The sequence below is a fragment of the Dipodomys ordii genome, unplaced genomic scaffold, assembly GCF_000151885.1.
Source record: "Dipodomys ordii isolate 6190 unplaced genomic scaffold, Dord_2.0 Scaffold70, whole genome shotgun sequence".
NCBI lineage: Eukaryota > Metazoa > Chordata > Mammalia > Rodentia > Heteromyidae > Dipodomys > Dipodomys ordii.
In genome coordinates, this window is record NW_012267286.1 from 10,672,181 (window position 1) to 10,688,875 (window position 16,695).

A 16,695-nucleotide genomic window follows, 5' to 3' on the forward strand; every position below is an offset into this window, starting at 1 on the left:
GGGGCAATGTCATTCTTTCTGATGGAGGCATAGAATTCCATTGTGTATATATACCACATTTTCTTGATCCATTCATTTATTGAGGGGCATCTGGGTTGGTTCCATATCTTAGCTATGGTAAATAAGGCTGCAATAAACATAGTTGTGCTGGTAGCTTTAGTGTGGTCTTGCTTGTAAACATTTGGGTAAATGTCCAAAAGTGGGAATTCTGGGTCATAGGGGAGCTCTATGTGAAGTCTTTTGAGGAACCTCCATACTGCTTTCCAAAGTGGTTGAACAATTTTACATTCCCACCAACAATGAAGTAAGGTTTCCTTCTGCCCACATCCCCTCCAGCATCTATTGTTGTTAGAGTTCTTGATTTTTGCCATTCTAACTGGAGTGAGGTGGTATCTGAATGTTGTTTTGATTTGCATTTCTTTTATAGCTAGGGATGTTGATTATTTCTTCATGTGTCTATTGGCCATCCTTCTTTCTTCTTCAGAGAAGTTTCTCTTTAAGTCCCTATTCTTTCTTAGACACTCATGCATTCTACCTTAAGAACTTTGGACTTGCTGTTTTGTGTTATCAGAACCCCTCCCAATATCTGCATGATTTTATGCTTTGTAGCTTTTAGACTGACATTGAAAAGGCCTCTTTCTCTGACTCCTAACTTCAAAATTCCTCTGCTCAGCTCACTTTTCTTACACAGCACTCTATACAAGATGGCAGTTTTCATTTCTAGTGTTGAAAAAATGCATTCAAGATCACACAGCATACACCACAAAATTAAGAAAAGGGAAGAAGTAGGTTGAAGGGGGGGTGAGAATGGCAAAGAGGCATTGGATTGATAAACTGCTTTATTAATTGGCACCTCCTTTGTACAATTATTAAAAATAATAAAAATGAATAAGAAACAATGTGCAGGTTATTAAGAAACAATTTGGTACCTAATAGGCACTCAGTAACTATTTTTTGACAAATCAGTGAATGTATTGTCGGAACTAAATTTATTGGCTAAACTAATTTATTGGTTAAATTGAAATTAGGGAGACTTGGTCTTCATATTCAAGTAAGAAGTGATTAATTTATTTAAAACAAGCCCAGATTTTTTAGCATTTTCTGGTATTATTTTCTTTTTATACTATATTTTTCTATATGTGTCACAAGGAAAGTGTTGCTATATATAAAGAGATGGAAAAATCATTTTGTGCAGGCTCAAATGTATGCTGTTCGATGAAGATTAATTTCTGTTTTTGATATGCAATTTTTAAATGATACACAGACAGATACTAGAGAGATTTAACATAGGAACGATGCAACAATAGCAGTAGGAACGTGTCTATTCGGTCTTCCTTGTGTTATGTGAAATGCCCCTTTTCTGTCCTCGTGCATTAGGAATAACAGAAATTAAAGAGAAGGATTTCCAAGACACACATTGTCCCAATGAAATTTTAATGATTTGCTAATGCCCGCTTTCCTTCTGAAAGGTTAATGCCACTGTGTTCGTTTCTAAGGTGCCCTCTCTGAAGCTGTGAAGTCAACACTGATTGCCTTAATGACCATCAGTGACTACATTTACACCCTGAAATTGCATTCTTTCCATGATTGGCACACAGGTGACAGCTCCAGCCCATCAGCGCCACACAAGCTAATTAGGAAGAAACCAGAAAAAAGAGACAAGTTTAGAAGGATTTTTAGAAGTTAGAAGTCTAAGAATGAGAAAAATGTGGGGCTCCAAGAAGGCTTTAAGGATTACTGTAGGCAGGAGTCAATTGTCACCCCTGAGTAAAGTATAACTTGCATAAATATACTAATTATAATGCTGAGATTTTTCACAATGCATCTAAACACAATTAACTTTATGCCTTCAAGTGGAGTGAGGGGGAAGGGGGAAAGGGAGGGATAATGGAGAACTTTGAAAGGGATAATATTGATCATGACCCACTGTATTCCTAAATGGCTGATTTGAATGGTGACTCCTTTCTACAACTACTAAAAAAATAATAAAAATATATTTTAAAAAATACAATCCTGAAGATGACCAAGATCTAAGCAAATACATTAAAGACAATGGATGAATCACCTCTTTAGAATGAGATGTTGTTTCCACCTTAAAAAAAATTTACTCAATGATGTGTTAATGGTCTGGATTGAAAAAGATCTGCAAGTACATGCTTACCATCCCACTGTTAGTTTCACGAATGACTTTGTTACTTGCTGGTATTTAATTAATTTTAATGTGGTAATATAAGTCCCCACCTTCTGAGCCAATCAATAGGTGATCAGGACCTCTCTCATACCACAGCCACATTCTCCGCAGCTACGGCATCTGACATGATGATCTGATGGAGGTGTGACAAATTCTTCCAAAATAACATTTACCATGGATGGCCAAGGCTGTCACCCAGCTGTCTGGTACATCCTGTGCCACGGGGAGAGGAAGGAAATGGCTTAAAACTGCACACTGAGGAGCCTGCGCCAAGACCACAGAACATTTTCCCCAAAGTGAGCATAAATGGGTATTTAAGTAAATATTTCAAGGTAAAAACCTCAGTTTGGAATGTAATTATATCTCCTGAAGATAAACATTTCCTCTGCCTGGGTTAATATAATGAAATGTGGGATCTTGGCATTTGGTTGTGGCTTAGGCAAGGTGCCAAAGTGATTTCTTTTTAAAATGTTTTTAAACAAATTAATTTAGAAATACAGGTTACTCAACAGTATGACAGTGTATATTCTTTTAAAAAATTAGATAGTACTTCTGATTTAAAAATATGTGTATACACACACACACACATATTCCTAAATCATGGAGAAAAATCTATTAAAAAGTTGGGAACCTGAAATAGATACCATATTGGTATTAGAAAGCCTTTGCTTTGGTGCATGGAGCGACTAGTTTTGTTTGTGGAGATTTAAACAGGCAATGCAACATTATGGGCTTTTGCTGTGTGTGTGCAGGTGTGTGTGTGTGTGTGTGTGTGTGTGTCTGTCTGTCTGTCTGTCTGTGTCTGTGTCTGTGTCAGTGTCAGTGTGTGCATTAGCATGTGTGAGTGTCAGTACTGGACACTGTCCCTTAGCTTTTTTGCTCAAGGCTAGCACTACTATCACTTGAGCCACAGCTCCACTTTCCGTTTGTGGAGCTCCTGAGTAGCTAGGGTTGGAGGTGTAGCCATCAGTGGCAGACTGTGTTTACATGTTTGAGCTGAGAAAAACATGAAAGTCCTTGAGATATTTCCTGGTCTTGTTTTCCCTAGTGATGCTCATGTCCCTTGCCCCCAGGGACCTGCACCGCGGTGGAGGTGAGCTATATATTGTCCTGCTCCATATGACGTCTTTTTCTCTTTTTCGTCCTCTGTGGAAGCAGAGTTGTGAATACCAAATCAGGGAACCTTTTTAAAGGACTCTATCTTCTGCATAGGTAAAGGCAGCCTATATAGACGGTGTTAGCCATTCTAGAAACTGTGAAATATGAATCATTTATTATATACCAACACATTGGGAAAACAACAGCTGTGACATTTGTGCCTGGTTCGTATTGAGAATTACAAATGAGATTTTTTTTTTCTTGACTCCATGAAACCAAACTAACACTGTTACAGAGAATGTGTGATTGTTTTAAAGTATTTAACACACTGGGCTTAAAGTTCTATGAGAAATGTTTTTCCTAACAGTCATTCTCGTCATGTACAACCTAAAAACAATTTCCCTCTCATTTCTTCTCACTTCTCTCCTCTCCTCTCTCCTGTTTTCCTCTCCTTAGCCAGTGCATCTCTCTTCTGGGAGAAAAAAATTTTTTTCTATGGAGCCCATCCTGTTACCGCTGCTTCTGAGTGCTGGGATTGTGGGCATGGGACACTACTGCTTTCTGAATTACTATCTGATCTTGCAGCTAATGAAATGCATTTTGAATAAAAATGACCATTACATTTTCTCTGATTTCAATGGAGCTGCTTCACATATGAGGCACTAACCTGTGTGCACATATGTAAAGAAATAATTGGAAAATAAAGTGCTTTTCACAGTTAATGGAGTAAGTAGAAAGGCTATAGATATCTAGATTTAAAAGTGCCCCCCCACAGCCATACACTCGAAGCTTTTGCCTGTAATCCTAGCTATTCAGAGGTTGAGATCTGAGAACCAGAGCTCAAGGAAATCTTGGGCAGACCAATCCATGAGATGCTTATCACTAACTCAGCAGCAAGAAGCCAGAAGTGGAGGCGCATGTGGTACAGCACTCTCCTTAAGTGAAAAAGGCAAGCAAGAGTTTGAGGCCCTGAATTTAAGCTCTTGTTCTGACACACACAATAAAATAAAATCATAATAAATAAATAAGTAAATAATCAAAATATTGTCTACTACTCTGGGTTCTATAAACATTGCTTGATGGATATTGTACTAAAGTTCTGTGATAAACATTAAAAGCTTGTGAAATAGCTACATGATTCTCCCTAGGTCACTATTGTAAACCAGCAGATGGATCACACACATTCTATGAATAACTCAATTATCAGATGAGGATTTGCGGGACTAAGAAGTCAGTGCTGACCTGTATTCTGTGGTCTTCCTATGACTTCTCTTGAAGTCCTTCACACCCAGATGTGCTATTCACATTTCCCTGTTAAATTCTTTTTACTGAGAATTCTCTTTTAAGATTTATCTTCGGAGTCACACACATTCTACATAGTCTCAATTGTTCTATTGATGTCACTGCCTTCCATGTCAGGGTTTTCTAAAGATTATGAAGAAATTTTGGACACATTTTGTTTATCTGTCTCATCTCCAGCTGGACCCTCAGCTATGAGCACTTGACAAGACCAAGTTCAATCCTGATGAGACTTGCTACTGCCTGAGACTTGCTACTGCTTGGCTGGCTGAGTACTTAGTTACAACCCGGCTTAAGCCTTATGTATTCATGATGTAGGGACAGAGATTTTTCTTTCTTCCTTTTATATTGAAATAGTGCCTTCCCGTTGAATGCAAACAAGGTTATAGTCAGAAATTGAATCCACCTGCTTCTCTCTAAAACCCTACAACTTACTTTTTACTTCTCAGGAAAGTCTTCTAACTTCTTCCAGAAAAGACTAGATGCTGCTCCATTAGACATCCTCTCCTCTAAATACAGTGTGATACCATGATACCTAGGATAATAATCACTTGTGTAATTGCATCAAAGGTGGAAATGTCTTGCACACCTGTTACTACAAGTTGGTCACTTAAAAAAAACAGTAAAATAGTTCAAATATACCTAAAAATACAATGTAAGTGCATTTCTCAATTTAATACCTTTCATGCCTCTCGGGATAGTTTTAATTTTCTTCTTTGGCATATTTGTTACAAAAGTGAAGATGGTTAAATAATATCTAAGAATATGATGTGAGCACTTTTCTCACTTAATGTAAGCCGTTTCATGCCTCTAGGGATAGTGTTGATTTTCTTTTCTTTTGTTTTTTAAAAGGTTCCTTAGCTCTATTTAATGTTTATGATCACATTTTTCCATATATTGTAAAATGAAATTGATTCATATATATATTTTATGTATTACACAATGTAAATTCAGGAGCTGAGTACTGAAATGTGTAAATGGTATTCTAGTTCAAGAAGAGCTGAGATATACAGTAGTTTTAAACATCACTACGTAGAAGCCAGTTGGATTTAGATGAGCAATCCAGTTTCCCCTGACCCATCCATGCCCCAGGAAAAGGATAGATTTTTAAAGTTTAATTTCCTAACCTGAAAAATGGATGTAAAAATGCATAATTCACACAGAATAAGAATCTAATGTGAAAGTGCCTACCACAAATAACATAACATATAGACATATGTTACACACACACATGCACACAATTTGAATGTGTTTATTCAGGGTAAAGAAGTATAATGAAAGAGATCAATGATACTAAAGAGAGAGAGTATGATTGCAGGTGAGATCTAAAGTCCATAAAATTAACAGTATACCCAAAAGAAGCTAAGGAGAACGCACTGTGACATTTTTGTGAACCTTCTATATTTTGATGGCTTCCCCATTAATTTAATGTAACAATAAAAACCATTTTGAAAAGAGCACTTACTTTCTGTAAAGATTTTTATGAAGTTTTTTTTAGGAAGTTGAGCTTAAACATTCCAACCTGGATAGGTCTGAAGATTCTTGGGGTACAGGAAAGGGTACATAGAAAATTTGACAAAGGAAAAAAATACTTTTAAAGCAGTATAGCAAGGGCATCAAAACTGAGTTTAAAAACATGGAGAACAGAAAATTTTCTGTAATAGCCTTAATGGGAGCATTTAATGGGATGTTAGAAAGAGATTGGTTATAAGGTTCAGAAGCAAGCCTGAGAGCCAAACTATGATGCATTCAGTCAAGAGCTGCCCTGTGCCTGAGCAAGACACAGTGTCTTCATTTCTAAACACACACCAATATCGAGCACAAGTCAGAATTCTACAATTTATTGCAATCCGGTGTATTCAAAATTCATACTGAAGTTCACAGTGGGATTGTGTGCCTATGCATTCTCTAAAATCAAACTTTCAATGATAAAAATATATATGGAATATAATTATTTTATTTGTAGTACGAAAGCTAGTTAAAGATTCTCTTAGGAAAGTGATATCAAATAAATCCTTCAATGGAACGTTTGCTTTCTTCCCCATCAAAGTGTAAACTCAAGCTGAGCATCTTTGTAGCAGTTCATGGTAAAGAAGAGGGGAGGTTGTTTCCCTGTTTGGGGAAGAACAAGTACATAAACCAAGCAGGGCATGCTTCCATTTAAGATCAGTTACATAACACTGACATATGCTGAACTGAATGCAACCATCTACTTGAGAGCAACTGTTATTACATAAATTACTGAGTAATGCTAAGAATGAGAGAAATAAAGGGCGAAGAACAGCGCAAGTTCACTGTTCACCAAACACAAAGCCCAGGATGTGAGTAAAAGATTCTCTATGAGATCTTTCAACTAGACACTAGAGGATAACTGAATGTCTCTGTTCTGTCTCTATCTGTCTCTCTGTATCTGCCTTTCTCTGATATCTGTCTAACTATGCCTCTCTTATTTTCCCTATCCCTGCCTCCCCTTTTCTCTATCATCACACACACACACACACACACACACACACACACACACACACACACACACACACACACACACACAGAGTTCAGGTGACTATCCATAGGGGCAAGGAGAAATGTAGGCACAGGTAAGGGCAACACAATGTCACAAGAATTTCATTAGAAATGAGGCCATTTAAATGATTTCCATCAGCAGTCCCAGTGGAAGTACACAGGAATCTACCTGTCCTCTTCATTTTTCTTGAAGAATATTTACAATTAAAACTTTATTAACATTTGTACCAAATAGTAGGAGTGAATATTGTGCTGGATGAAAGTTTTCTGAATGTTCTTCTTAAGGTAACTAAATACCTGTTACTTCCCCAGTTCCATAACTAGTCCACAGAGAACATATTTTCCTGTCCATTTCCATTTCATTTTGTTAGCAATTTTAAACTGATGGAAATGGATTGGATGGCAAACTTGAATTAATACAAGGAAACTAATAGACTATTTGTGCTTTTGTTTGAAACAAATAATACTGTCTGTTGCACGTTTTATCTGAAGTATCAAAGTACTTCTTACTCTGGCACAAGTTCCAGTTCGCTTTCAATTTTTAATGTGTTTTTAATTTAAGATTACATTTTTAAGGCCCCAGGTTAATAATCAGCATCATTCTTTACTATGTGAAACAGCCTGGGATGTCTTCAATTATTTCATTAAATAAATTGTGGTTCATATCCAAATTTTAACACAAAATCTTGTCTTTTGTCTACCTTTCCTATTAATTCTCAAAGAAGACAATGTCCAGAAACTGAAAAATGACTAAACACTTGATTCTATAGATTACAAAAGGTGTGGATTATCATCCAGTAAGAATATGAGCCCATGAAAGAATTATAGGTGTGAAATAAATAACTTTATTAAACCACAAAAGCTATTCACAATGAAAAGGTTCTGTTCATTAATTCTGTATAAATTACTTTCTTATCAAAGGAAAAACATGACAAAGCAATGTGATTTGCTTTATGTGATAAATGTGATTTGAGACTTCTTCTTCTACATACTTAACACTAACATGGGTGCCAATAGGCTTATTAATTGATAATGTACAAATTATAGTGGACTTTTTCTTTTCATTCCCTTGACCATATCAGCATATTGCAATTCCCTGAGAGTCCTCAAATGCACAAGATGAGAAGACAGAATTGAACAAATCAGAAAATCAGTCAGGAGCAATTTTCCTGAAAGTAGATATTTCCTCAAAAACAAAACAAAATAACAGCAAAAAAACAAGCAAACCAAAAGAGGAATAATTCTTTGGTAGACTGTAAACTTCAAATCCAAAATATACCCATTTTATTCACATCTTCTGAAAGTGTGATTGTAACACTAAATCTGTTATTTCAGAAAAAAATAGTTTAGTGACATGAGAGCACATAGTTTCTCCCTACTAGATTTAGGCATACCCTTCAAAAGACATCACTTCCATGGTTTAGCATAGACATTGCCAACATGTCAATATGCCAAAAAATAGGGCTATTAGATTTATGTTGAATAAGACTGATAATCAGAAAAATCATTCAGATGGTAGATAAGTCACCAAGAAATATTTTCCAATGTGGATCACATCCTAGTATATATATGATCATTTCTTTAACCACACATTTGCTAAAAAGACATTTGATAACTTGCAACAGTATTTGACCTAAAATTATCCACTGTCCATTAAAGTGCAGATTTTCAGATCTGCTGCCCCATAAAGCTGCCAGTCACTTCCTCACTAACAGCAAAACAAGCACAGATTAGTATTTGCAAATTAGAAGGACAATGACTACTGTAAACACGCTGGCAAACTGCATCAGCTTGTGGTCAAGTGGAACTTTGTAGAGTTAGAATGGAGATACTCTAAGAGAAAAAACACTTACCTGGAGTCAGTGAAGGTAGTTAATTTCATCAGGTCAGTTTTGTTATACAAGGAAGAGGATATACATGCCCAGAACATGTAAGCGAATAATGATTTCACACATCCATCCATCTTCATCTCCTACTTCCATTTCATTGCTCTTGCCATTGTTATGTGGTGGTGTGCTATTTATGGGGGACAAGCCCTTTGCATGGAGCTGTATCTGTCAAAAATCTATGTCTTTCCTGGAGAGAAGGAGGGTAGATGCATACACTCTGGAATTTACCTTAGAAAGTAATGGTTGTAAACCAGGGAAAATTTTAACCTGAATACATCAGTGGCCAAAAATTAGAGGACAAAGTTGCAAGGGTTGGAAACAAGAATACTGAAAATGGCAGAATAATGAGCTTGCCTTTTTTTTGCACATTTATTACCCATGGTTTTGACCATGTGCCATCAGTAAATCAAAAGGTATTTCAAAAGGAAAGTATTAAATTTCCATGCATGCATGGAACTATAACTCAGTGAATTCTGGAAGCTCTCATTCTGTACTGTATTCTTGTCAGATGTGTTTAAACTGTATTGTGACTTGCTGAGTGGCTCATTGACTCCAATTTTTGGTGAAAATATGCCTCCCAGAAAGCAAATGGTATGCCCAAAGCACAAGTGATTTTGCTTAATGGAAGTGACATGGTAAATATTTTTAGTGTTGCCCAAAATCATGTCTGTATTGGAAGTTGAGCTGTCTTGAGGGAATAATGAATTGAGTGTATGCAGTACAACCCTGAACACTAGACACCTAGAGCATTTGTGGTTATTTTCCTCGTGGTGATCTCGTTGGAACCACATACCTGTGCATACAAATCCACTGTGTTAATGGGAAAATACTCAAGGCTGATTTGACTCATTGATGCATCTGAGAGAGACGCCATGTTTCTCAGTTGGGGACCTGACATACTGGATAATGATCAAGATGGATGTGGTTCATGAGGCAAAACAGAAAGACCAGATTAATGTCAGCATCTGAAAATACCTATTTAAAATCCTTCTAGGAATAAAAAGACTGCTCACTTTTAAATTGAAGTTCCTAGGCTAAACAATTAATACCTCATTATTTTTATGACAAGACTACATGTTCAGTTGTTTTATTTTTTCACTGTTATTGTTGTTCTTCTGGTTCAGTTATTTGAACACAGGGCCCAAGCACTGTTGCTGAGCTTTATTTGCCCTAGATTAGCACTCTAACATGTGAGCCACAGTTCTATTTCTAACTTTTGGGTGATTAATTGGAAATAAGAGTCTCACAGACTTTCTTGCCTAAGCTGGCTTTGAACCAAGATCTTCAGACTCCTGACTAGTTGGGATTATAGGCTTGAGCTACCAGTGCCTGGCCTCTTATGCATTTATTTTAAATCTGGGAAAAAGCTATTCTTTTTTTTTTGTTGTTGTTGTTGGTCATGGGGGCAGAACTCTGAGCCTGGGTGTTGTCCCTCAGCTCTTCAGCTCAAGTCTAGCACACTACCACTTGAGCCACAGCAACACTTCCAGCTTTTTTCTGCTTATGTGGTGCTGAGGAATCGAACTCAGGGCCTCATGCGTTCGAGGCAAGCACTCTACGACTGAGTCAACATCCCAGCCTGGAAAAAAGTTATACTAATTCAAGAAAGGGGAAGTTATCATGTCCTCCTGATAAATATTTTGCTATTTTTTTATAAATAGAAAAAGTTTCATTAGTTGTCCTTTTATTCTATGGAAATTACAAATACCAAGGATACTAGAATGACATAGTCTGCTAATCAAAGTAAATGTTAAAATAACCAGAAGCTTCTTATGAGTACTTGAGTATTCTATTTTAATGGTTTAATAGGAATAAAATTATATCTATTCTGATAATCCAAAGATAGATCTTGAAATGTTCATCAGCATAATCATTGTCCTATTATACTTTACTAAGGGCCATCAGAAGTAGAACATATAATTCATTATCCAGATAAAGATGTGTGTTCTTTGTTACAAACAGAAATGAAGAGCTTTTCTAAATTTGACTACAGGAACACAAACTGTGCTTTATTTACTAAGATAGTATTCTCTCCTTCTACAATCATCTTTGATTACATTCTTGAAATGCTAACATCCCTCCATGAGCATTTGGATATTTGAGTTTTTCAAAGAAATATTACAGCACTGAGATGAACGGAACTGAGAGTAAAGCAAGCACCTAAGAGAAACAAATTTAAGCCACCTAAAATTTTGATTGCATAAATTGCACAGAATTTTTGAATGATCAAAATATATTCCCTTTTAACCTAATTCTTACCATTTTTGTACCTAATAATCATATAAGGTCTTAAAAATAATAATAATAGGTTCGTTACTTTCTCATCATCAAATATTATATATAAAAGCCAAAGGGACCAGACTGGTTTCAAAAACAGATGTTTAGAGGCAAGAATCAGAATCAGTTTGTGGTAATACCAGAACAAGTTTATGAATCTTAAAATATGCTTCTTGCGGGCCATGTATGACTGGAGATCAACACAGCTATTATTGCTAGACAGTGCATTATGAACTGTGCAATAGTATCACTTTCAAAAAGGCAATTTATATGTTCATATCATACACACATACAGGTTTGGGGGTATAATTTTAAAAAAGACTTACTGCAAAATCTTCAAAGATTTTCTTGAGTTCTTTGTGACCATGCCTTTCAGCGATATGTGCTGGATCGAAACCATCTGTGTTTTTGGTCTGAGATGCCCATCTTGCTCCTGGACATTGAAGCAAATGAGTAGCCAGGTTCCTTAAACCAAATTTGGCTCCACAGTGGAGAAGAGTTGGAAGTTCTTTGACATGAGTATCTGAAAGCATAGGATGTCATAATCTATATATGTATATATATATATATATATATATATAATATTTGCCATCATATAGAAAAGCCAAACATTTTTTTTGGGGGGGATCCGGTCATGGGGCCTGAACTCTGGGCCTGGGCGCTGTCCCTCAGCTCTTCAGGTCAAGGCTAGCACTCTATCACTTGAGCCACAGTGCCGCTTCCGGCTTTTTTCTTTTTTGCTTATGTGATGCTGAGGAATTGAACCCAGGGCCTCATGCATGCAAGGTAAGCACTCTACCACTGAGCCACCTTCCCAGCCCAAACCAAACATATTCTACTCCTACTAGTAAATTGCTGAGGCATAAATAGGACAGCTCATCATATAATAAATGAATATGGCTACTAAAAGTTTGCTAAGTGCTAAATTGATTTCTCTTTGCTTTTTATCTTTAGTGAGTTCTTGTCTTCTTCCATCAAGGCTAAATACACTCATGATTCTTTCTCTCTTGTGAAGGATTGGCAGTTTCTGAAATTTATTTTATTTTATTTCTTTGTGTTCAATTTGCTGCTTGATTTTTTTTTAAAAGGAATTGATTTTGGAGATCACCTTGTATGTTCCTATTACAGTAGAAACAATAGTCTCTTGTCATTATGTACATCTTAATACAGAGAGTTACTGTCAATCATAGTTCATATTATATTTAGTTCTTTCCTTGAACTCACAGATTTTAATTTATAAACATTTCATAATTTTATCCATTACAGAAAATTAATAGATTTCTTAAAAAGATAGAAACCCTTTTAAAATGTGATTAGTCTCCAGTGCAAATCTATTTCATTTTAGGGCAATTTTCATTTAATTAATCAAGATTCTTTATACCTGTTTTTATTGTTAACGTGTACATAGGAAAGCCATAATTCATACCACGCTATAACACATTCTCAGTTTTTACTTTTTGCTGACCAAATTTTTCAAATAATAAGTACAGGAGAGCAGAATAATTGTCTGTGGGGCCTTTTCTTAATGCAGGTTCGATTTTATGGCTTTGATAAATAAAAGTAGACACGAGTTGGCAGATACAAAGGAAATTGCGTCACACACTTGTCTGTAAACGTTCCAGGGTAATCATTATAAAAGATGGCTAATGATCAATTGACATAATCAAACCAAAACTTTCAAAAGATTGACCTAGCTTAGGAGAATGATAAAATAGTAATATGCCCAGGTTTGAAGTATAAGAATTAAATAAAAATTTAACAGTGAGAATATGATAGGACTGATAGTTCTCACAAATTACTCTCTAGAATATTAAAGAGGTATTCACTCAGAATAGGATGACCAGTTGATCACTTTAGGACAGAAAAATAAAGCACACAATAAAGAGAAGATTAAAAGTCAGGAGATGTGAATTTAAACATCAGTTCAGTCAACAGAGCTGTGGCTCTTAAGAATATTCCTTCACTTTGCTGGGTCTCAATTATTTTTTCAGTTATAAAAAATAGTATTGAGCTAGATTCCATGCCACTGAGGGTTAATGTTCACAAAAGGAAGTGGTCACTGGATATTTATCAAATTAATTAATCAAATTCCAATGAAGAAATACAAATTTGGAATCCCAAATTTTGGAATTCCGAAGAAGAAATAAAATTTGGATTCTGATAAAATGTCAGTATTTCTGTATGTCTATAAAATACTGCAACACTGGGTTAATGAAACTTGTCAATCAAAATGAAAGTGCATCAGTACCTAAACAACTTGCAACTCATCTTAATTACCTATTTATTTAGTAAAAGGCTGCAAGTGAATTCTTATTACTCCAACTATCTCTGAAATACTTAAGAGAAAAATTAAAAGTTATATCTACTTTGTTTTTCACTCACTAATTGATTCAAGAAACTTTATATGTATTCTTTCTTTTCAGATGTAACAAATTTGTTGAGTGCTACAAACTCCTGTAAGGACTAATGATAAATCTGTGGACTAGATACAATTTCTTTGTAAAAGGCTTAAAAATACTTATTATTTTTTGGTTTGTTTGTAATAAAATCTCCTTGATGTTGATCCTATTCATAATTTTCTTTTGAAAGAGCTAAATGGCTTAATTTTTCCATACTTATTATCTTTAAGAAGTTGTACAAAGGAGTTGACATTTAATGAAGCAGATTATGAATACAATACATCTTGCTCAATGTCACCTTAAAGGGGTGAACTGTTCATTTCCTCAATTTCCTCATTGTTGTGAAACTACAATATAGCCTATTAGGTGTTAAGGAAGGAGTAGCCACAAGTAATTAAAATAATATGATTGCTAAATAAAATTTTGGATGTCAATAAAACTATAAGATAAATAGAAATAAATCTAATATAGCATTTGAAGTTAGTTACCTCTCATTAGTAACTACTGTACAAATTTTACTAAAATACAGTTATTTTGCTTTTAAGTGAATGGAATTGAAATGGAAGTTGAAATTAAACTAAATATTTTATTTACAAAAAGATTAAGCAAATGTAAGAAAAACGATAAGATTTGGCAAAGCTAACTGGTAGATCTAAGATAATTTCTATTCATTTTTTATTTTTCTGCAAGTTAAGATTATTTGAGTATATAGAAAGACAAAAACCAGGAGCTAGGAAGGTGGCTCAGTGGTAGAGTGCTTGCCTCACATGCATGAGGCCCTGGGTTCAATTCCTCAGTACCAACCACATAAACAGAAAAAGCCAGAAGTGGTGCTGTAGCTCAAATGGTAGAGGGCTAGCCTTGAGCTGAAGCGCTGAGCCCAGCCCTCGAGTTCAAGCCCATGACTGACACACACACACAAAAAAAAGACTAATGGAAGTTTTAGTTACCCAATGGTCTATTTTCTGACTAAGACATTCCAAGTCCAAAAGAAATCTGAGAGCTACAGTACCTTTACATATGTATTAAGTATGTGTTATATGCTCCACATTTATCGTTAATTAGAAAATCAAATTCTGAATTAATTCTTTCACATGTCACTGGTGACCATATGCTCTGTTCTTTCAGATTTAAATATTGCTAATGATTGCAAATCAGCATATGCTTTGACATACTGTCTAGAGATGGTCATGGTCTTCACTAAATCACTTCTTCCTCCAGGGTGAAGAGTAGTACTTCGGAGCGAAAATAATGTAGTTTCTCTGTTCCTAAACGAACCTCCAGTAACATTGCTTGCATGGCTCTAGCTTCTTCAAAAACAACCTCAACTCTATTTTCTGACCATGACAAGGGATTCTTTCCATTTTCCAGGCCTTAAACGGTCTCTAAAGAGAAGTTAAAATTCCAGGCCGTGCACCGGTGGCTCACGCCTGTAATCTTAGCTACTCATGAGGTTGAGATCTGAGGATCACGGACCAAAGCCAGCCCCGGCAGGAAAATCCGTGCAACTCTTATCTCCAATTAACCACCAGAAAACTGGAAGTGGTGCTGTGGCTCAAGTGGTAGAACACTCACCTTGAGCTGAAGAGATGAGGGACAGCGCCCAGGCCCAGAGTTCAAGCCCCATGACCGACAGAAAAAAAAAAGAAAAAGAAGAGAGAAAAGAGAAAAAAGAAAAAGAAAATTCTTGGATCTGAGATCTATGAGACCACAGAAGAAGATTTGAACTAGTGGAGTTGAAGTTACAGAGGGACTCAAGCAACTGTGTGGACTGAGTGCTCTTATGACACGTGTCATTCACACTTTGTCATGATGACCCAAACCACACGTGTTCATGTAGAAAAGTGAGAAGGATGTTTGCTGACACACTTTTATATTCTTTATCCCAATATCTTACCCATTGGTGACACTCTATCTTTCATGGTCCTTTGTATTAATACCACAGCCCCCAATGATTCACATATTAGAAAGTCAATAAATTATTAAAATTATTTAAAAGACCTACATTACACTAACATACCAACATTCATTCCTAAACTTTATAGGGAGAGAAACTTTTTCCTATGAAAAATTATTGTTCATGGAAAAATAGGACTTTAAATCAAATAATAGGGAGACCATGAAAACAGTTCTATTTTTTCTTATATACTTCCTGTTTAATCTCTACCCATCCCCAGCTCTGTGTGCCTAGAGTAAAAATCAAATGAAGAGGGTTATTTACAAACAGGAGAGAAAGTGACTAAAATACAATATTGGTAAAATACTATCTTATCTATTTAAAATGAAGCAACAGAGAACTAAACCTAGAACTATCTACAACAAATTAAAAAGAAGGGATGATGGAGTAATAACAAGTTAAGTATATTTGAAATCCAGTCATGGATTTCAACTTTACGACAAAAATTTTAGAGCTTGTGTTAAGGTAATTCAACCCGATCACTATGAGACATTAGTATATAGATTTTAAAGATCAGATATTATTAGCCAACATTGATAAAGACTAAAGAGCCAAAGAAGTAACTAAAACATGATCTAGTCATATTTGTGTCTAATTTTCGTAGTCTTATTTTGTGTTTCAAGTAAAAATTAGAACTAGGTACACAGAAACAAGGCTTCTGGATAGATTATCTCATTATATTGAACTTTCAATTCTTGGTTTATATATATATGTATATATATAAATCTATCTACATATATAAAACTACTATATAAGAAATTATAGTTATTCACATTTTGGGGAACCATAATTTTAAGAATTTACCAAATGTAGTTTGGACAATTATACTGACTACATTCTAGGCTGTACATTTACTAGAGAGTCACATCAAGTTGAATATGATACAATGAATAATTAGTGCAATTGATGAATACTCACATTCTTCTTTAGAGTAAATTTCAGTTGGAAGAGATTGAAACTCATAATATGGTATCTCATGTTTGAATATGGTTGCAAGAATGCCATCCAGGTCTTCCATGTTACCCTGTTTTTATACACAAAGAAAATTCTTCATTAATTTAGGTA

General features: G+C 35.4%; 1 protein-coding gene across 1 annotated transcript in view; it reads right to left on the bottom strand.

Moving 5' to 3' along the window:
- The window catches only part of Bank1 (B-cell scaffold protein with ankyrin repeats 1), a 189,440-nt gene that overhangs the window by 116,602 nt on the left and 56,143 nt on the right, over positions 1–16,695 (bottom strand). The window contains exons 6-7 of the mRNA XM_013023789.1: positions 16,549–16,654; positions 11,601–11,797 (exon numbers count right to left, since the gene is read on the bottom strand). Of these exons, the coding sequence (XP_012879243.1) occupies positions 11,601–11,797; positions 16,549–16,654 (303 nt within the window). The remainder of the gene's footprint in view (positions 1–11,600; positions 11,798–16,548; positions 16,655–16,695) is intronic.